The sequence below is a fragment of the Dipodomys spectabilis genome, unplaced genomic scaffold (assembly GCF_019054845.1).
Source record: "Dipodomys spectabilis isolate Male_0828 unplaced genomic scaffold, ASM1905484v1 ptg000157l, whole genome shotgun sequence".
NCBI classification, from domain to species: Eukaryota; Metazoa; Chordata; class Mammalia; order Rodentia; family Heteromyidae; genus Dipodomys; species Dipodomys spectabilis.
Genome location: NW_024870834.1, coordinates 5,826,738 through 5,848,410, shown reverse-complemented (window position 1 = coordinate 5,848,410; position 21,673 = coordinate 5,826,738). Strand labels below are relative to the sequence as shown.

Here is a 21,673-nt window from a genome sequence, read left to right as displayed (position 1 = left end):
TCTCCATCATTTTCTCCTTCCCACTCCCCCTTCTTTAAACAATTTCAGCATGTTTCATTGATCTATTTTTATTCATGCAAATGTGTTACACGACCCAAATTCACCCTCATTTACCCTCTCCTCTTCCAATGTCCAGCTCCCAATCCAAGCCTGTTTTACTTTCTTTTTTTTTTAGTTTAGTATGTATGAATTGTACTAGGGAGTTTCACTGTATTTCAGATATGCAAGTAGAATATTTTCCTCAGAATAATCCTCTCTATTGCTTTCCCTTCCTCTGTCCCACCAATCCTCTATTGATCACCAGCTTGCATTGAGCTTCCTTATGTTGTCTTCATACAGAGTTGCATTATATTTCTGAGCTATTCACCCTCCACATCTCTTTCCCTCTCTCCTTCCACTCATCCTCCATATTTAGAATCATATTCTGTGTGTGTGTATGTGTATTTATGTGGGTATATATACATATGTACATGTCAGTAAATATATGTGTCCTTTAGGTCTAGCTTCTACATGAGCAAAAAATGCTTATCTCACTCAACATAATGTCTCCAGTTCCATTCATTTTCCTGCAAATGATATGATTTCATTTTTTTCATGCCTGTGTAATAGTCCATATTAGGTGTGTACTATATTTTCTTTATTCACTCATTTGTTATTGGGTACTTCAGTTGATGCCCCAATTTGAATATTATGAACAGTGCTGAAATAACCATGGGTGTGTAGGTACCTTTCTTGTATATTGAGTTACACCTGTTTGGATGTATGATATTAGTGATGTGACAGGATCATACGTTTGTTCTGTTTTAAACGTTTTGAGGAACCCCCATTCTGATTTCCATAGTGGAAGTACTCATTTATATTCCTACCAGAATTGTATGAGTCCTCTCTTCCTCTCACCATTTTGACTGGGTGAGATGAAATCTTAGTGTTATTTTGACTTGCCAAGGATGTTGAACATTTTTTAACATATCTAGTAACCATTTGCACTTCTGAGAACTGTCTGTTCAAATCATCTCCCATTTATTAGATTGCTTGTTCTTTTGCTGTTCTGCTTTTTTTTTTTTTTTTTGTCTGTCATGGGGCCTGAACTCTGGGCTTAGGTGCTGTCCCTCAGCTCGTCAGCTCAAGGCTAGCACTCAACCACTTGAGTCACAGCGCCATTTCCAGCCTTTTCTGTTTATGAGGTACTGAGGAATCAAACCCAGGGCCTCATGCATGCAAGGCAAGCACTGTACCACTGAGCCACCTTCCCAGCCCTGCTGTTCAGCTTTTGAGCTTTTTGTATATTCTGGGTCTTGCTGTATATCCAGGCTGGCCTGGAACTTGAATCCTTCTGCCATGCCCCCCAAATAGGATCATATGCATGGAGTTACAAGCCTAGATCTCATTGTGATTTGAATTAGCATTTATCATTAAAGACCTCGAGGACTCTTTTGCCCAGTATAGTTTATGTTTTCATCATTTTAATGCATTTTTTTGTTGTTGTTGATAGTGGGATTTGAACTCAGGGTCTGGGCACTGTTCAAGCTCTTCTTGTACTTGATTTTTTTTAATCACATAGATTCTTGTGCCTTCTCAATATTCTCATTGCTGATACTTCTCCCACCCACCCCCTCTACACCTTTTTTTTTTTGGTTGGTTGTGTGGCTTGAACTCTGGGCCTGGGCGCTATCCCTCCGCTCTTCAGCTCAAGGCTAGTGCTCTACCATATGAGCCATAGCACCACTTCTGGCTTTCTGGTGGTTTTATTGGAGATAATAGTCTCATGGACTTTCCTGCCCAGGCAGGCTTTGAACTGTGATCCTCAGATCTCAGCCTCCTGAGTAGCTCGGATTACAGGCATGAGCCACCAGCTCCCAGCTTCCCCATTTTTTTTTTTTCATGATCTTTTCAGAGTTGAGGAAACAAATTCAGCCACTCACATTATTTTGTTTTTCTTCTTCCCAGAACTGTATTCTTACATTCTCTGCATTCATTTAGTGCCTAGGTTTGGGGGGTTCTTAGAGGTCTATAGGTTCTATTTGTAAGGATGGATTTTTATCTATGGTGAATTTATTTTTGGCATTTTAGCTGTAACAGTCAACTCACTGAAAGGCATCCTACCAAAGTAAACTACTAGTGTGTTTTTAGTGACTGGCAATGTAACAAAATATATTCTGTTTTTGACAGAAGCTGCTAATAATTCAGATTCTATCCCTGAAGAGGATTCTTCAAAGGAAAACATATCATCAGACACTACCTGCACTGATCATAGCCCAGTGCCTGGTGATGGAGGCAAATCACATGAGCTGTCTAACCTCCGACTGGAAAATGAACTGCTAAGGAATGAAGTCCAGTCTTTAAATCAGGAAATGGCCTCACTACTTCAGAGATCCAAAGAAACTCAAGAAGGTTGGGCCTTATTTCAGTTGGATAGGATTAAGAATTTAATGTTAGGGGCTGGGAAGATGGCTCAGTGGTAGAGCGCTTGCCTTGCATGCCTGAGGCCCTGGGTTCGATTCCTCAGCACCACATAAGCAAAATGAAAAAAAAAAAAAGCCGGAAGTGGCACTGTGGCTCAAGTGGTAGAGCGCTAGCCTTGAGCTAAAGAGCTGAGGGACAGCGCCCAGGCCCAGAGTTCAGGCCCTATGACCGGACCTAAAAAAAAAAAAAAAGAATTTAATGTTAAAAAATATACAAAAAACTTTATATTGAATCAGACACAGTTTAGATGACACTTGTAAAATGGCATATTCATAGACATTTGAGCCTAAAATTAGGCAAAGAGACAAATCCTTTTACCAACCTAAATCATAGAATATTGACTAGTTTGGTCTTTTTTTTTTTTTTAATTTAGACACCTTTAAGTCCTTACAGTTATACTTCAATACCTGGGTTCTTTTGTTTTTTTAGTTTGGTCTTTAGTAATCACTGATGGGAGCTGAACATTAATAGTTGCTTACATTATTTGATTTATTTTTTCTGAACTTTGAGGAAGAAAGGTGGAATTAAGTGAAGTAGAAGACAGTAATTGGCAGGGTCACAATATTCCTATGTCAGGGGCATAAATAACATGGAATTCTATTTGAATAGTACCTTTCGAAGGTGGCCTAGAGTAAGAAATCTTCACATTTCTTAGAAATGATTAATTCAAAAGGAAATAATCTCATGACCACGTAGTAATAGGGGAGGGGTAAATTGAATTATTGGCTGAGGAGAAAATAAGAAATTGCAGCCCTGGTTCCTAAGGCTGAGAGTAGGGTGGGGGCACTGTGGGTAAAGTTTTGCCTAGACTCAGAAGAAGGCCCAGGAGAGCAAAATCGGAAGATAGTTTTAGGACTGTTTAAGCCACGTGTGGTAGAATACACTTGTAATCTCAGAGGAGAATGAGTCAGAAGGATTTTGACTTTGAGGCTAGCTTGGGCTATGTAGCAAGACTTTGTCCCCTCCCTACCCCCAAAAAACAAACTTTGCCCAGGTTTAATGAAATAGAGCATTGCCTGAAACCTGTAAAGTTTGCTTCAATATTGAAAAATATTTTTCCCCTAGGGGCACATTACAGCTACAGATTTTAAGAGGAAGTGGAAGCAACATTATTTTCTAATGGAACGCTACATTGCTCTTTCACACAGATTTCCTAGGTTATGAGAACATCCTCTACAACAGTAATTGAATAAAATTCTTTCCTGCTTTATCTTTAGATTTTACTGCTGTTATGTCTTCCTAGTAGGGGTGGGGAGCTTCTTTCTGTCAAGGGCAATTTGGATGTTTAACATCTTTTACATTTACAAACTTAGCAATATAGACAGATTGTAGGCAGCCTGTGAGAAGCATACTTAACTGTCCTGTCATGTACTACATAATTCTTAGGCCTTATACATTGACCCCACGGCAAGAGTGTAACTTTGATTTTGATTGTCATTCTTGCTCTTGTGTCTATTAGCATTTCATCAATTCACTAGCCGTTTTAGTTTTGTTAACATTGCTATCTCCTAATTTTGGCTCCTGGTGTTTATGGCGTATGTCCAGAAAAACAACACTGTGTGTAGGGCTTCATGCCTCTTGTTAACTTTAGTATAGGTATTAGAGTTGGCCTTGAAAAGTGGGTGTCCCAGTGGTAAAAATGAAGGTATTTTGGCAGTATGTGTGTGTGTGTGTATGTGTGCTGTGAAAAAGATATGTTTGATTTTGCTTGTGTAAAGAAGTTTTATTTTTTACAGAATTAAACAAAGCAAGGGCAAGAGTTGAAAAATGGAATGCTGACCATTCCATGAGTGACCGGAGAACTCGAGAACTCCAAGCCCAGGTCGATGACTTGGTGGAAGCAGTGGCTGCAAAGGATTCCCAGCTGGCTGTCTTGAAGGTTAGACTCCAGGAGGCTGACCAGCTGCTAAGAGCCCGTACTGAAGCCCTGGAATCCTTGCAGAGCGAAAAGTCTCGGTAGGTAATTCTATCAATAATGACAGCATGAGCTAAATGGCTCTCTCTTTCCAGTATAAGAAATGGTAATGGGGGGCAGGGGAATGGGTGAGAATGTTGAAAGGGGTGACATTGATCAAGATGCATTGTATTCATAAACTGTTGTAGTGTGCCCTCACTTGTGAAAATTTAGCTTTTTGGAATTTGCAAGAGAGAAAATCTCTTAGGGCAATGTCAGAAATGTATATGATTAAAATGGACTCGTCATTTGAATCTTGAAATGCAAGTTAAGCAAATTCTGAATTTGAGGGTATTTGAAGAACCTAATCTTCAATATATGGTATGTGCTTATATATGGAATTCTAAAGATTACATTCCATTAGAAAGGAAAAGGAGGGACTGGGAAGGTGGCTCAGTGGTACAGCGCTTGCTTTGCATGCATGAGGCCCTGGGTTCAATTCCTCAGCACCACATAAGCAGAAAAAAGCCAGAAGTGGTGCTGTGGCTCCAGTGGTAGTGTGCTAGCCTTGAACTGAAGAGCTGAGGGACAGCACCCAGGCCCAGAGTTCAGGCCCCACAACCGGACCCAAAAAAAAAAAAAAAAAAAAAAAGAAATCTTTTTCTTTTGTTTTTTTCTTTTGTTTTTGTTTTTTGGGTCCGGTTGTGGGGCCTGAACTCTGGGCCTGGGCGCTGTCCCTCAGCTCTTCAGCTCAAAGCTAGCATTCTACCACTTGAGTCACAATGCCACTTCCGGCTTTTTTTTTTTTTTTTTTGCTTATGTGGTGCTGAGGAATCGAACCCAGGGCCTCAAGCATGCAAGGCAAGCACTCTACCACTGAGCCACCTTCCCAGCCCTTTAAATTATTTTTTATTATGATTAAGTGATGACATAAATTAGTATTGTAAGATAGTGATATAGTTAAAGTCACAAATATTCATGAGGCAAATTGTCATTATCATGATCTATAAAGTTTGTGAAATCTATGAGCTTTGACAATACAACTATTTCTTCCACATCTGGTGGTATGTACATTTCTTGCCTTTTGCTTAGTGTTAGCTGTTCCCTGGAAAAAGATTTCCTTAAGAATGTTTTAGACGAGTTATCTTTTTTGTGCTTGATTAACACTGAGTCCTGAAAATGAGTCCAACTCATCACTTGTGCCCTGTGGAAACCCATTATTTAACATGCTTCATTTTCTTTTAGAATAGTACAGGATCACAATGAGGGTAGCAGCCTACAGAACCAAGCTCTGCAAACTCTGCAAGAGAGACTGCATGAAGCGGATGCCACTCTGAAGAGAGAGCAAGAGAGCTACAAGCAAATGCAGGTTAGAGCATTCAATTGTCAATATTTGATAAGGATGAGTGATTGTCTATTCTTCCATAACATATCCTTTTTTTTTTTCTTTTTGGTCCGGTTGTGGGGCCTGCACTCTGGGCCTGGGCGCTGTCCCTCAGCTCTTCAGCTCAAGGCTAGCACTCTACCACGAGCCACAGCGCCACTTCCGGCTTATTTTTTTCTTATGTGGTGCTGAGGAATCGAACCCAGGGCCTCGAGCATGCAAGGCAAGTGCTCTACCACTGAGCCACCTTCCCAGCCCATTCTTTTTTTTTTTTTTTTGTCGGCCGTGGGGCTTGAACTCTGGGCCTGGGCGCTGTCCCTCAGCTCTTCAGCTCAAGGCGAGCACTCTACCACTTGAGCTACAGCGCCACTCATAACATATCCTTAAGTAAAATTGTGCAGTGCATTTCAGAGGATTCTCTTTCTGTAACCAAAATCGAAATAAACTGAAAAATTAGCTTGATCCTTGCTAAAAATATTTAATTTCGTGTTTGAATGAACTATAGTTAAAATAGCTAATATTCGTTAGAGATGCATATTTCCCTGTCTCTGGTTGTACATCAACCATTACTATTAGTTGAGTAAATGGTGGAATAGGATCATCTTGATTATTCTCTTCAGTATTTTTCTGATTCATTTATTGCAGTAGGAAATTGAATATAATATTTAGCATTTTATTCCTAAATGAATTATTATATCTAGTTCAGTCTCAGTTCAGGCTGTATAATAACTGTATAATACTTTCTGATGTTTAGTTCCCACTCTCAGAGACTCTATTTCCATTGCATGTGGCAGCACTCAGGCATTGACTTATTATTAGTAGTTCTACAGGGCTCACAGGTATACCCACTGAGCAGCAGGATTGGGTATCTCAGCAGGTAAAAAATAGTTCAGCCCTAAAAATAAATGTTAGGTTCAAGCCCCATGACCAACCAAAAAAAAAAAAAAAAGGTAATATTATTTTTCTTTTATTGTTCTGAAAATTTTAATATTTTTATTTATTTATTTAATGTATTATTATTATTGCTGGTCCTAGGGCTTGTGTTCAAGAGTAGGACTCTACCACTTGAACCACAGCACCACTTCCAGCTTTTTCTGAGTAGTTTATTGGAATAAAAGTCTCACAGACTTTCCTCTCCTTACTGGCTTTGAACTGCAGTCCTCAGATCTCAGCCTCTTGAGTGGCTAGGATTATAGATATGAGCCATTGGTACCCAGCTTTGTTTGTTAATTTCTATTTACTATATTTAAAATACAGTTGAGCAGCCCTAATCTATTTATACCCTAAATCTGAATTTCCTCAAAATCCAAAACTACTTCTATACTTCAGATGAACAAAATTATATCTGATTATCTTTAGGTTATATATATATATAAGGAATTTTACTGGAGTTGGGTCCCTCCCCTCAGATATCTTCGTATGAGTATGCAAATACTCCAAAATTAAAAGCTCCAGAATCTGAAACATTCTGGTGCCAGGTGTTTTAAGCTCGTACTATCTCAACATTTCAATAGTAAGAATTATCAATGAGATTTTTTTTTTAAATGATGACTTTTTTTTTTTTTTTTTGGTATTGCGACTTGAAGGACCTGGCCTTCTTTTCTTTTTTCTCTTTTTTCTTTTTTCTTTTTTTGCCAGTTTTGGGGCTTGAACTCAGGGCCTGGGCTCTGTCCCTGAGCCTCTGTGGGTTCGAAGCTAGGGCTCTACCACTTGAGCCATAGCACTACTTCTGGCCTTTATGTTTATGTGGTACTGAGGAATCAAACCCAGGGCTTCATGCATGCTAGGCAGGTATTCTACCACAGAGCCAAGTTCCCAGCCCCCTGGCCTTCTTGATTTGCTTTTTTTTTTGTTTTTGTTTTTTTATGTTTTTGGGTCCAGTCGTGGGGCTTGAACTCTGGGCCTGGGCACTATCCCTCAGCTCTTCAGCTCAAGGCTAGCGCTCTACCACCTGAGCCACAGCACCACTTCTGGCTTTTTTTCTTTTTGCTTATGTGGTGCTGAGGAATCGAACCCAGGGCCTCAGGCATGCAAGGCAAGCGCTCTACCACTAAGCCACCTTCCCAGCCCTTGATTTGCTTTTTTGCTCAAGGTTGGCTTCCATCTTTTTGCTGGTTAACTGAAGAGGAAAGTCTCATGGACTTTTCTGGTTAGGCTGGCTTTGAACCGTGATCCTCATCTCTCAACCTCTTGAATAGGTAGGATTACAGGCATGAGCCAGCTTGCACATTGATTTTTTTTTTTTTTTGTCAGTCATGGGCCCAAACTCTGGGCCTGGGCACTGTCCTTCAGCTCTTCAGCTCAAGAGTAGCGCTCTACCACTTGAGCCAAAGTGCCACTTCTGACTTTTTCTACTTATGTGGTGCTGAGGAATCAAACCCAGGGCCTTATGCATGCAAGGCAAGCACTCTACCACTGAGCCATCTTCCCAGCCCCACATTGATTCTTTAAAACATGATAAACTTTGTACTTAGAACACATTTAAATTCAGTCAATAAATTTTCTTCAGGGAATACTTGCTTTATATTTAGTTTTCATAAAATATACGGAACAAGCCGGGCACTGGTGGCTCATGCCTATAATCCTAGCTACTAAGAAGGCTGAGATCTGAGGATCACGATTCAAAGCCAGCCTGGACAGAAAAGTCCATGAGACTCTTATCTCCAACTAATCACCAGAAAACCGAAGTAGTACTGTGACTCAAATGGTAGAGCACTGGCCTTGAGCTGAAGAGCTGAGGGACAGCACCCAGGCCCAGAGTTCAAGCCCCATGACCAACCAAAAAAAAAGTTGTTTTTTGGATCCAATAATTAATCCCAGTGTAAATACTAAATAACATAAGATTTGCTGTTAATACTTACATTTCACAGAGTGAGTTTGCTGCACGCCTTAATAAAATGGAAGTGGAACGTCAGAATTTGGCAGAAGCAGTTACTGTGGCAGAAAGAAAATACTCTGATGAGAAGAAGAAAGTTGATGAGCTACAGCAGCAAGTGAAGCTTCATAAATCGAACCTGGAGTCTTCTAAGCAGGAATTAGTTGACTATAAGCAAAAAGCTACCAGAATACTCCAGGTAAGAAGGACATGGTCACTTTTGAAGGTTCAGATGTGCTGAATAACTGAGAGAACACTTCGTTTTTTCTTTTTGACAGTTGTGGGGCTTGAACTCTGGGCCTGGGCGCTGTCCTTCATCTCTTCAGCTCAAAACTAGCACTCTACCTCTTGAGCCATAGCTCTACTTCCTGTTTTTTGGTGGTTTATACGAGATAAGAGTCTCATGGACTTTCCCGCCCGGGCTGGGTTTGAACCATGATTCTTAGATCTCAGCCTCCTGAGTAGCAAGGATTACAGGCATGAGCCACCAGTGCCCGGCAAGATAATACTTTCTGTAGCTACCAAACATAATTGCCAAACACAAATTATTCTACTTAGAAATTTTATAAAAAGGACAAAATGTGTTTTGGTTCTACCACTTTAAAAAAGTTATTCTTAGCCAGGGGCCAGTGGCTCAACCCTGTAATCCTCGCTACTCAGGAGGCTGAGATCTGATGATTGAGGTTCAAAGACAGCCTGTCAGAGACTCTTTTTTTTTTTTGGTCGGTTGTGGGACTTAAACTCTGGGCTTGGGCGCTGTCTCTGCACTCTTCAGCTCAAGGCAAGCTCTCTACCGCTTGAGCCACAGCGCCACTTCGGTTTTCGAGTGGTTTTTATTGGAGATAAGAGTCTCATGGACTTTCCTGCCTGGGCTGGCTTTGAACTGATCCTCAGATCTCAGCCTCCAGAGTAGCTAGGATAACAGGCATGATCCACCGACGCCCGGCTGGCAAAGACTCTTAGCTCCAGTTAACCTTAAAAAAACGAAAGTGGCACTGTAGCTCAAGTGGTAGAGTACTGGCCTTGAGCTGAAGAGCTGAAGGACAGCGCCCAAGCCCAGAGTTCAATACCCAGGACTGACAAAAAAAGAAAAAAATGTTCTTCCACTGCCTAACTCAGCTCTTCTGAGTATTAGGCACTATCAGGCTGGTTTGTCCTGGCTTATTCTCTGTTGAAATTTTCAAAGCAATTTATCTAAGTGTCAACCAACTCTTTTCCTTCTCTTAGCTCTCTTTGATGTAGTAACCTTAACTCTGTTTTGCTAAAAAACAAAAAAGGATTGCAGTCACCCAGTGCCATCCTCAACTTCTCATTCCTTTGCTTCTCATATCAAAGAAAACATATGCTTTCTTCCTTTTTTTTAGGAAATCTTTTCTGCCTGTGCATTGAACATCAGCTTTATAGTGCTGCCAGATAAACTCTCCTAACATGTATCTCTGGTCATATCAATGCCCTGTCCACCTTTCTACCTTTTGGTAATTTGTTTTTAGGCTAGAAGAAAGCCTGATATCTGGGGCCCTTATAAATTGGCCCAAACAAACTAATCTATATCTCATAGTACTTTTGCTGTGCTGTGACATTTTTTGCTTGACCCTTCGTTCTCTCCATACTTTTTTTTTTTTTTGCCAGTCCTGGGGCTTCAACTTTGGGCTTGGTTGCCTCTTCTTTTTGAGCTTCTTTTTGTTCAAGGTTAGTGCTCTACCACAGCGCCACTTCTGGCTCTTTTTTTTGGTCAGTAGTGGGTCTTGAACTCTAGGCCTGGGTGCTATCCCTCAGCTCTTCAGCTCAAGGCGAGTGCTCCACCACTTGAGCCACAGCAACACTTCCACTTTTGGCTCTTTTAAGAAGTTTATTTGAGATAAGAGTCTCACAGACTTTCTTGCCCGGGCTGGCTTTGAAGTGTGATCCTCAGATCTCAGCCTCCTAAGTAGCTAGCATTATAGGTATAAGCTACCAGTGCCCAGCACTCTTTATACTTAAAAAAAAACAGCCATGGGGCTGGGAAGGTGGCTCAGTGGTAGAGTGCTTGCCTTGCATGCCTGAGGCCCTGGGTTCGATTCCTCAGCACCACATAAGCAAAGAGAAAAAAGCTGGAAGTGGTGCTGTGGCTCAAGTGGTAGAGCGCTAGCCTTGAGCTGAAGAGCTGAGGGACAGCGCCCAGGCCCAGAGTTCAGGCCCCATGACCGGACCCAAAAAAAACCAAAAAAACAAAAAAAAAAAACAGCCATGGCTCAAAGCCAGCATAAATACTATCTTTCAAATGAAGCCTTTTTGTCCCCAAAAATAGTTTTTCTTGCTCAGGACTCTACAGTAATCTGACTATATCCTCTCAATATTTCAGTTTATTGCCTTCTGTATATTTGTAATTTCCCTTTTAGTTTATGAAGCAGGGGTTATGACCTGGAGTAAGAAATGTCTTTATTATATAGAATACTTATGAGAACTCTTAAACAGGAACCTAATCAGAGAACTTAAGTCTAAGAGCATTATTCATTAGATATCTATTGTATTTTCATCCTTATGGTGTTAATAATCTGTAGATTTGCTAGAATGTTTCCATAGTGGGTTAGTTTCTATATGGTGGGATGACATTCAATATTCAAGCTAGCTGGGGCGGGGGGGGGGGGGGGTGGGTGGGTGGGTATATCACAATGGTATTGCATGCTTAGCATGCATAAGGTCCTCAGTTTGATCCCTAACTTAACCAGAAAAGTACACAGAAAATATTCAGCTAAACTCTGCTTTGTTTAAACTTACTTCTTTGTTTCATAATAGTCTAAAGAAAAATTGATCAACAGCTTAAAGGAAGGCTCTGGTTTTGAAGGCCTAGAAAGCAGTACTGCTAATAGCATGGAGCTGGAAGAACTTCGGCATGAGAAGGAGATGCAAAAAGAGGAAATACAGAAATTGATGGGCCAGATACAGCAACTCAGGTCTGAGCTGCAGGTAAGATTATTGTGACTCTGCTTCCCAGCCACTGCCCCTCACCTATCAGCTTGATTTCTAATAGGTTCTGTATTAGTTGTGGGGAAGGACATTATTAAAATAATGTGTTCAACTGCTTCTGAAATATTTGTCACTATATAGAAGTGAGTCTATAGCAGTAGGTTCCTTGTTCATTGGCTGACTTATTATAAAGGATTAAGAATCATAGGTTCATTCATTCAACAAATATTTAACTTGGTAAGTCTGCCTATGCTTAGTTACTATAGGGAGCCAGATAGAATCTGTATTGGTTCAGGACCACACACTCTGATGGTTAGACACCAATTTGTGTTATTTATACAGCCAGAATGCTTGCAGATATTAGAATGGGCTCAGAGATAGTTTTTTTTTTTTTTTTGGTTGGTTGTGGGGCTTGAACTTTAGGTGCTGTCCCTAAGCTCTTCAGCTCAAGGTTAGCACTCTACCACTTGAACCACAGAGACACTTAGAGTTTTTTTTGGTGGTTTATTAGCAATAAGAAGTCTCACAGACTTTCTTGTCTGGGCTGGCTTTTGAACTGTGATCCTCAGATCTCAGCCTTCTGAGTAGCTAGGATTACAAGTATGAGTCTTTATGGATTCAGGATCATGCACTCTGATGGTTAAACACAAATTTGTGTTATTTGTACAACCAGAATGCTTGCAGATATTAGAATGGGCCTGGGCACTGTCCCTCAGCTCTTCAGCTTAAGGCTAGCGCTCTACCACTTGAGCCACAATGCCATTTCCAGCATTTTCTGCATATGTGGTATTTAGAAATCAAACCCAGGGCCTCATGCATACAAGGCAAGCACTCTACCACTGAACCACCTTTCCAGTCCCAGGGATATACTTTTAATATAGCTTTATGCATCATTTTGTAATTTATGGTTTGTATATAATTATAGTATTTAATATAAAAAATTGGCCATTTGGGGCTGGGAAGGTGGCTCAGTGGTAGAGCGCTTGCCTTGCATGCCTGAGGCCCTGGATTCAATTCCTCAGCACCACATAAGCAAAAAGAAAAAGCCAGAAGTGGCGCTGTGGCTCAACTGGTAGAGCACTAGCCTTGAGCTGAAGAGGTGAAGGACAGCGCCCAGGCCCAGAGTTCAGGCCTCACGACCAGACCCAAAAAAAAAAAAAAAGTATTGTCAGTAAGTCTTGAAAGATGGGAAAAGTTAGGATGTAGAGTAATGAGTCTTTTTTTTTTTTTTTTTAAACCAGTCCTGGGGCTTGAACTCAGGGCCTGGGCACTGTCCTTGAGCTTCTTTTGCTCAAGGCTGGTGTTCTACCACTTGAGCCACAGCATCACTTTTGTCTTTGTCCTCAATACCATGTGGTATTGAGGAATTGAACCTAGGGCTTCATATATACTAGGCAAGCACTCTACCACTAAGCCACGTTCCCAGCCCTGTAAGCCTTCTTCTTTTTTTTTTAATCTGCCAGTCTTGGGGCTTGAACTCAGGGCCTGGACACTATCCCTAAGGTTCTTTGGCTCAAGGCTAATGCTCTACCACTTGAGCTATGGAGCCACTTCCAGCTTTTCCTCAGTAGTTTATTGGAGATATGAGTCTCACAGACTTTCCTGCCTAGGCTGGCTTTGGACTGCAATTCTCAGATCTCAGTCTCCTGAGTAGGTAGGATTACAGGAATGAGCCACTGGCACCCAACAGGCATGTACTTCTTTTTTTTTTTTTTTTTTTTTATTGTAAAGCTACTATACAGAGGGTTACAGTTACATGAGTGAGGTTATGAGTACACTTCCTCTTGAACATTGTTACCCCCTCCATTGTTTTCCCTCTACCATCCCCTCCCTCCCTCCCTTCCCCGAGGTTCTTTTTTTTTTTTTTTGATTGTGATTAAATGATTACATAATTTCAAAGTCACAAGTTCATTCTAACTTCCCTGGAGCAAATTGTCTACCACAGTCTGTAATATATAACAGTGTTCACATGTTATATACCATATTTGTGATCAGCAGCATGGGGATATTTAGTAGTGGTTCAACCAGATGAGCGGGAGTTCTTTGTTTCTTAAGTCCTGTTGGTTTTGTCATATCACCTAACCTTTTGGATTTAGCATCCACTTATCAGGGAGACCATGTACCGTTTGTCTCTTCGTTCTTGGCTTACCTCGCTCAACATGATTCCTTCTAGCTCCATCCATTTCCCTGCAAATGCCTTTATTTTGTCATTTTTAATGGCTGCATAATATTCCATTGTGTATAGATACCACAATTTTTGGATCCATTCATCTGTGGTGGGGCACCTAGGTTGTTTCCATATCCTAGCTATTGTGAACAGTGCTGCAATAAACATGGAGGTGCACGTGTCCTTGTATATTGGTTCCTGTTGTTCAGGGTAGATGCCTAGAAGTGGTATGACTGGGTCGTAAGGGAGGTCAATCTTTAGCTTTCTAAGGACCCTCCAGACTGCTTTCCAAAGTGGTTGTATAAGTGTACATTCCCACCAGCAGTGTAATAGGGTTCCTCTTTCTCCACATCCCCTCCAGCATTTGTCGTTGGCTGATTTGTGGATGTGGGACATTCTGACTGGGGTAAGGTGGTATCTCAGGGTTGTCTTTATTTGCATTTCCTTCACCACCAGGGATGATGAACATTTCCTCATGTGTTTCTTTGCCATTTTTATTTCTTCATTTGAGAAGTCCCTCTTTAGTTCCCTTGCCCATTTAGTAATTGGTTTGTTAGGTTTGGGAGGGATTAGTTTCTTGAGTTCCCTGTATATACAGGATGTTAACCCCTTGTCTGGTATATTGCTGGTAAATATTTTTTCCCAATTAGTTGGTTGTCTTTCTAGCTTAGTTGCGATTGATTTAGCTGTGCAGAAGCTTTTTATTTTAAGGTAGTCCCATTTGTCGAGTCTCTCTCCAACTTGTTGTGACCCTGGGACTCTGTTCAGGAAGTTCCTTCCTGTGCCTATTAGTTCAAGTGTCTCTCCTACTCTGTCCTGTAGTAGTTTCAGAGATTCAGGTTTAATGTTAAGATTTTGAGTTGATGTTGGTGCATGGTGATAGGCTGGGGTCCACTTTTAGTTTTCTGCATGTGGCTGCCCAGTTTTCCCAGCACCAGCGGTTGAAGAGGCTGTGTTTCTTCCATTGTATGTCTTTGGCTCCTTTGTCGAATATCAGCTGGCTGTAGGCCTGTGGATTTATATCTGGATCTTCTATTCTGTTCCATTGGTCTTCGGGTCTGTTTTTGTGCCAGTACCATGCTGTCTTTGTGATTATAGCTCTGTAGTAGAGTTTGAAGTTCGGCATGGATAGCCCTCCCATATTGTCTTTATCCCCTAGAATTGTTTTGGCTATTCTAGGTCTTTTGTTGTTCCATATAAATTTTTGGACTGTTTTCTGTTTTTCAGTGATGTACATCATTGGGATTTTAATAGGAATTGCATTGAATTTGTATATTAGTTTTGGAAGTATCACCATCTTTACTATATTAAGTCGGCCTATCCAGGAGCATGGGAGGTCTTTCCATTTCCTAGTGTCTTCTGCAATTTCTTTAACTTTTTATAGTTCTCATTAAATAGTTCTTTTACATCTTTGGTTAGGTTAATTCCTAAATATTTTATTTTTTGGGAGGTTATTGTGAATGGGGTTGCTCCCTTTATTTCCCTCTCTTCCTGTGCGTTATCAGTGTATAGGAAGGCAACTGATTTTTGTGGGTTTATTTTGTATCCTGCTATTTTGCCAAAGTGACTTATGATTTCTAAAAGTTTGGGGATGGAGTTTTTGGGATCGTGGAGGTATAGTATCATGTCATCTGCAAAAAGGGATAGTTTAACTTCTTCTTTCCCTATGCGGATCCCTTTAATGTCTTTTTCTTGCCTTATTGCCCTGGCTAAGGGTTCTAGGACTATGTTGAAGGGGAGTGGAGACAGTGGACATCCTTGCCTTGTTCCTGTTTTTAGGAGGATTGGTTGTAGCTTTTCCCCATTAAGTATAATATTGGCTATTGGTCTGTCATAAATGGCTTTTATTGTTTTTAGAAATGTTCCTTCTATTCCTATTTTCTCCAGAGCTTTTAGCATGAATGAATGTTGAATTTTATCAAAGGCCTTTTCTGCATCTGTGGCGATAATCATGTGATTCTTGACCTTGGCTCTGTTGATATGCTGGATTACATTTATTGACTTACGTATGTTAAACCATCCCTGTGTCTCTGGGATGAAGCCTACCTGATCATAGTGTATTATTTTTTTAATGTGTTTCTGGATTCTGTTAGCTAGAATCTTGTTAAGGATCTTTGCATCTGTGTTCATCAAGGAGATTGGCCTGTAATTCTCCTTTTTGGTTGGGTCTTTGCCTTGTTTGGGGATGAGTGTGATATTGGCTTCGTAGAATGAGTTTGGGATAGTTCCCTCCTTCTCTGTTTCTCTGAAGAGCTTGAGGAGTATGGGTATTAGTTCTTCTTTAAAGGTCTTATAGAATTCTGCTGTGAATCCATCTGGTCCTGGGCTTTTTTTTGTTGGAAGACTTTTGATAGCTTCCTGTATCGCATTATAGGATATTGGCTTATTTAATTGGTTAACTTCTTCTTTGCTCAGTTTGGGTAACTTGTATTTCTCTAAAAATGCATCCATTTCCGCCAGATTTTCTTCCTTTAGAGAGTATAGCTTTTGAAAGTAGTCTGTTAGAATTGTTTGGATATCTTGGGTACGTGTTGTGATGTTTCCCGTGGCATCCCTAATCCTATTAATATGGGTTTCCTCTCTTTTTTTAATTAATCTTGCCAACGGGCCATCAATTTTGTTTATTTTTTCAAAGAACCAGCTTTTTGTTTGGTTTATTTTGGTTATGGTTTTCTGATTTTCTAATTGGTTAATCTCTGCTCTCAATTTGGTTATCTGGCTTCGTCTAGTAGCTTTAGGTCCCATTTTTTCTTGTTTTTCTAGCTGTTTTAGTTGCAACATGAGATTATTTACTTGGTCTGTCTCCATTCTCTTGATGTGGGCACTGAGGGCAATAAATTTGCCCCTCAGGACTGCTTTTGCTGTGTCCCACAAGTTTCTTTGTGAGGTGTTTTCATTTTCATTGAGTTGTAGGAAATGCTTTATTTCTTCTCTGATCTCTTCTGTTACCCAGGCCTTGTTAAGGAGTGTGTGCTGTTCAATTTCCATGTATTAGAGAAATTTCTGCGGTATGCTTTGTTATTGAGAGCTAGCTTGATTCCACTGTGGTCAGATAGGATACAGGGGATTATGTCGATCCCTTTGTATTTGCTTAAGTTCCTTGCATGAACTATGATATTGTATTTTGGAGAAAGTTCCATGAGCTGCTGAGAAGAATGTGTACTGTGTTGTTTTAGGGTGAAATACTTGGTAGATGTCAGTTAATTCCGCTTGAAGTATGGCCTCACTTAATTCGGTAGCTTCTTTGCCAATCCTCTGGTTGGTAGACCTGTCCTTTGGTGAGAGTGGCGTGTTAAAGTCTCCTAGTATTATCGTATTGGGATCTATTTTATTCTGTAAGTTTGAGAGCATTTGTTTAACATATCTGGGTGCACCGATATTTGGGGCATATAAGTTGATGATGGTTATATCCTCCTCTTGGATTGTTCCCTTTATTAATATGTGGTGTCCGTCCTTGTCTTTCTGTACTGATTTTAATGAAAAGTTTATTTTGTCAGATATCAGGATAGCTACACCTGCTTTCTTATTGGGGGAATTTGATTGGTAGATCCTTTTCCACCCCTTCACTCTGAGTTTGTTTGTATGTTTGGCTGAGAGGTGGGTCTCCTGAAGGCAACAGATGGATGGGTCTTGTTTTCTGATCCAGTCCTCAGTTCGTTTTCTTTTAATTGGCGAATTCAGCCCATTTATATTAAGAGAAAGTATAGAGAGATGCATTGTTGTCCCTGCCATTCCGTTTTCCTAAGTTTTTCTTCCTTCCTTTCCTCCTGTGCTTGCTCAGTTAGACTTTGAGTAATGCCTGTTTGGGGCAGGTCCCAGTTCCTGGTTGCTTTCTTCAGGTTGTGTCCCCCCTCTTAGAATTCTTTGTAATGCTGGCTTAATGTTTATGTATTCATTTAGTTTTTCCTTGCTATTAAAAGTTTTCAGTTCTCCATCGAATGTGAATGCTAGCTTTGCCGGGTATATCAGTCTGGGTTGGCAGTTATTGGCTCTCAGGGCTCGTATGGTGCTTTCCCAGGCTTTTCTTGCATTCATTGTTTGTGTGGAGAGATCTGCAGTGATTCTAATTTTTTTCCCGTTGTAGTATAGCTCCTTCTTCATTTTTGCTGCATGCAGGATTGTTTCCTTATTATTCAGATCCATCATTTTTACTATAATGTGCCTAGAAGTGTTTCTCCTGGGATCTTGCTTGTTGGGTGTTCGATAAGCTTTTGTGATGTAGTTAAGATGGTCGTTTTTGAGGTAGGGAAAATTTTCATTGACTATCTTGTTAAATAGGTGTTGCATTCCCTTGCTCTGGAATTCCTCACCTTCGTCCACTCCGATTATGCGAAGGTTAAATTTTTTAGCATTATCTGCTTGCTCTTGAATTTCCCTTTGGTTTAATTTGAGTGATTTTTCCATATCTGTCACTTTTTGGTCCAGTTGGTGTATTCTGTCTTCTGTATCTGACACTCTACCTTCCATTTCATTCACTCTGTTGACCGTGGCTTCTATTGTGGTTTGCATGGTGGAAATGGATCCCTTTATGGATTCAATGTTGGTTCTCAGAGTACTGATCTCACCTCTCAATGAGGTGAGATCAGTATGCATTACCTCTAATTTGGCGTTTATCTCACTTCTTACTGAGGTTTGTGCAGCTTCTATTTTTGCATCCAACTTTTGTTTGATATCCTGTATATCTTTTGATAGTTCATCCTTGTGCTCTTTCAATTTCTGATCCATTTCTCGCTTTATTTCTTGAGTCATTGCCTCCAGCAACCCTTGGATGTAGTTTTTGTCTTCCATTCCTGCTTTGCTCCCACTGGGGCTCTCCCCTGCGTGGCTGCTGGCTTTTGAGGTGAGCTTGCTGTCCTGGGTAGTGGTAAACCTTGTGATTTTTCTCTGTGATTTTCGCATGGGGGTTCAGGAGACTGCTCTTCAATCTTGTTTTGGTGTGTCTGTCTTTGCTTGGTTGCTGATTCTGTATTGGTAGAGAGAGTCTGTGCCTGATCTGGATTCTGTTGGGAGCCTATTTCCAGCTGCTATTCTGACTTACTTAGGATTCTCAGCTCTCTGCTGTAGCAATTCCCGCCTTTGGAAGGGTTGAGCAGCCTAGACTGCTTGTGTTTGCTCCTGCGGGTGCTCTTGGGAAGACCAGATGCTCTGGATGCACTCTCCCAAATACTGGAGTCTGCTATGGGCTCCTGATGTGTTTTTGTTTGTTTGTTTTGGGCTGGTTGTGGGCTTGAACTCTAGGTTTGGGTGCTGTCCCTCAGCTCTTCAGCTCAAGGCTGGCACCCTACCATTTGAGCCACAGCCCCACTTCTGACCCTTTTTGCTTTGTTCAGGTGCCGGTCCCCGGGCCTGGTTCCAGCCCCAGCCTGGAGCGTGCTCGTTAGGCCTGTGCTAATGTGTATACCACCTAGGTTATGCAGCCTGGAGGACACAGTTCAAATTTCTTCTACTGTTGGTAGTCTTGACCCAGGGGCGCTGTTCCTGGCTTGGGCATTTAAGCTCCCTTCCAGGGGCGCTCTTGCTCTGGCCTGGCCAGCAGAGTGTGCTCCACCGGCTGGTGGAGCTCTCGAACAGTTCCCAGTTTTAGTGGGTCCTGTGGTCCGGGTGTTGGGGTAGGGAGTCTAGGTAAGGGTCTGGGGATTTCCTCCAGCTCTGGTCTCCCTTGATGGATTCACTGTCCCCTGTTGGGTACTCACCCTGTAGGTCGTCAGTTGTTGTTGCAATCTGAGTTCAGTTGGGGTGGTTGCGGGCTGGGTTGGGCGGCCCCCCGCCGGGTAGTTGCGATCACGATTGGGCGGGTGGTCTGCCGACAGGTCCCTTTGTCGCGCTGCTGGTGCCGGGCGGCTTTGGCGGGATGGAGCCTCTCCGCTCCGGTGGAGAGTGAGGGGTGGGGGTGGGATCCTCGTGGAGACTCCCGGCTGGTAGGTTTCTCTGTTCCTGGCGATCCGCTGTTCTGCAATCCGGTACCTGGTGATCTGCAAGCAGCCCCCTGTGTCTCTGTGGCTCCGGCAGCCCCCACCGGGCTGGGCCGGCTGGCCGGCGGCTTGGCGCACTGCCGCGCGGCCAGTAAAGGTTGGGGGAGGGGGTCTTCGCTCTTCTCTGTTCTGAAATTCTTCTTTTCCTCTCTTTCTTTTTCTGTTATTTTCCACCTCTGGTTTTTCTCTGAGTGTTCGTCTTTTTGTTGTTGACGGTCTCTTGGGGAGATTAAACTTTGGAACTCGAACTCTCTTTTTGGTTGGAGAGAGCTGTGGCGTTTCCCTACTGCCCCGTCGCCATCTTGGTCCCCCCTCAGGCATGTACTTCTTACAGGTTAGAACTGAAACTGTTACCTTTTGGGATCTGGTGAGTCCAGATCTGTGCACAGTAGTTACTCAGTGTTGAACTGAATGGTTAGCCATTGCTTTCACATGTAACATTCTTCTTTTCAGGATTTGGAGGCTCAACAGGTTAGTGAAGCAGAATCAGCAAGAGAACAGTTACAAGACCTACAAGACCAGATAGCTGGACAGAAAGCATCAAAACAGGAACTGGAGACAGAATTGGACAGAATGAAACAGGTAAGGGATGAGATGGAGGATTCTGTCTTTTAGTTGTCCTTTGAAGAAACTTCCCAGGGAAGTCTATAAAGTGTGGGTTTAGTGGTAATGGTAGATGGAAAGCATTCCATGCTCTGATTTTGTTTAACAGATCAAAAAGAGAGGCACAAATGGTGATGTGACTTATCTAATATAAAGCTAATTAGAGAATAGTATAAAACTCAGTATTCCTATCTCAGCCCAGAATTCTTTCTATTACTCTGTGTCTGTATTTAAATCTTCTTGATAAGTTATGTATTTGTATCTGTCTAGAAAACTTTAAAACATACAATGTCAATTGATGGCCATTCTTCTTTATTTCTTTTGTGCTGGTACTAGGACTTGAACTTGGAGCCTAGCACTGTCCCTGTATTTTGCTCAAGGCTGCCACTATACCACTTGAGCCACAGATCCATTCCTTCAGTTGATTTTCCTTTTTTTGCTGGTTCTGGGACTTGAACTCAGGGTCTGAATGCCATCTTTGAGCCTCTTTGTACTCAAGGCTAGCACTCTGTCACTTGAGCCACAGTGCCACTTCCTCTTTTTCTATTTATATGGTACTGAGGAATCGAACCTAGGGCTTCATGTGTGCTAGGCAAGCACTCTAGCACTAAGCCACATTCCCAGCACAGTGCGCATATTTTTTTTTTCTATCGATCATGGGGCTTGAACTCTGGGCCTGGCCACTGTCCCTGAGCTCTTCAGCTCAAGGCCTGTGCTCTACCACTTGAGCCACAATACCACTTCTGGTTTTCTGGTGGTTAATTGGAGATAAGAGTCTCAGGGACTTTCCTGTCCAGCCTGGCTTTGCACCTCGATCCTCAGATCTCAGTCTCCTGAGTAGGTAGGATTACAGGTGTGAGCCACTGGCACCTGGAAGTGCCCATATTTTTAATGCAGCTTCTCGTCTTTTTTACTTGGTTTATAAATAAACTTCTTCCCATACTTCATTTTGTGTGTGTGTGTTTGCCAGTCTTATCCTTGAACTATTAACCTGGACTCTGTCCCGAAGGTTTTTTACTCAAGGCTAGTGCTCTACTGCTTGAACCACACTCTAGTCCTGGCTTTTTTGGTGGTTTAATAGAGCAGGGCACTGGTGGCTCACGCCTAAATCCTAACTGCTCAAAAGGCTGAGATCTGAAGATCGCAGGTCAAAGCCAGCCTGGGTAGGAAAGTCCATGAGACTCCTGCCCACACTGGCTTTGAACTTCAGTCCTCAGATCTTAGCCTCTTGAGTAGGTAGGATTACAGATGTGATCTACATGCACCTAACTTTAAATTTGCTCTTAACCAATTAAAACCATAGTCATTTTTAAATTTTATTTTTATGAACAGCATATTGCTAAGAATACCAGTCTTCATATGTAGCGAA

The 21,673-nt window shown here is 41.7% G+C and overlaps 1 protein-coding gene across 1 annotated transcript in view; it reads left to right on the top strand.

Moving 5' to 3' along the window:
* Golga5 (golgin A5) overlaps window positions 1–21,673 on the top strand; it is a 40,922-nt gene that overhangs the window by 6,198 nt on the left and 13,051 nt on the right. Inside the window, exons 3-8 of the mRNA XM_042692686.1 lie at window positions 2,170–2,391; window positions 4,200–4,419; window positions 5,603–5,726; window positions 8,612–8,815; window positions 11,392–11,562; window positions 20,155–20,283. Coding sequence (XP_042548620.1) covers window positions 2,170–2,391; window positions 4,200–4,419; window positions 5,603–5,726; window positions 8,612–8,815; window positions 11,392–11,562; window positions 20,155–20,283 — 1,070 coding nt within the window. The remainder of the gene's footprint in view (window positions 1–2,169; window positions 2,392–4,199; window positions 4,420–5,602; window positions 5,727–8,611; window positions 8,816–11,391; window positions 11,563–20,154; window positions 20,284–21,673) is intronic.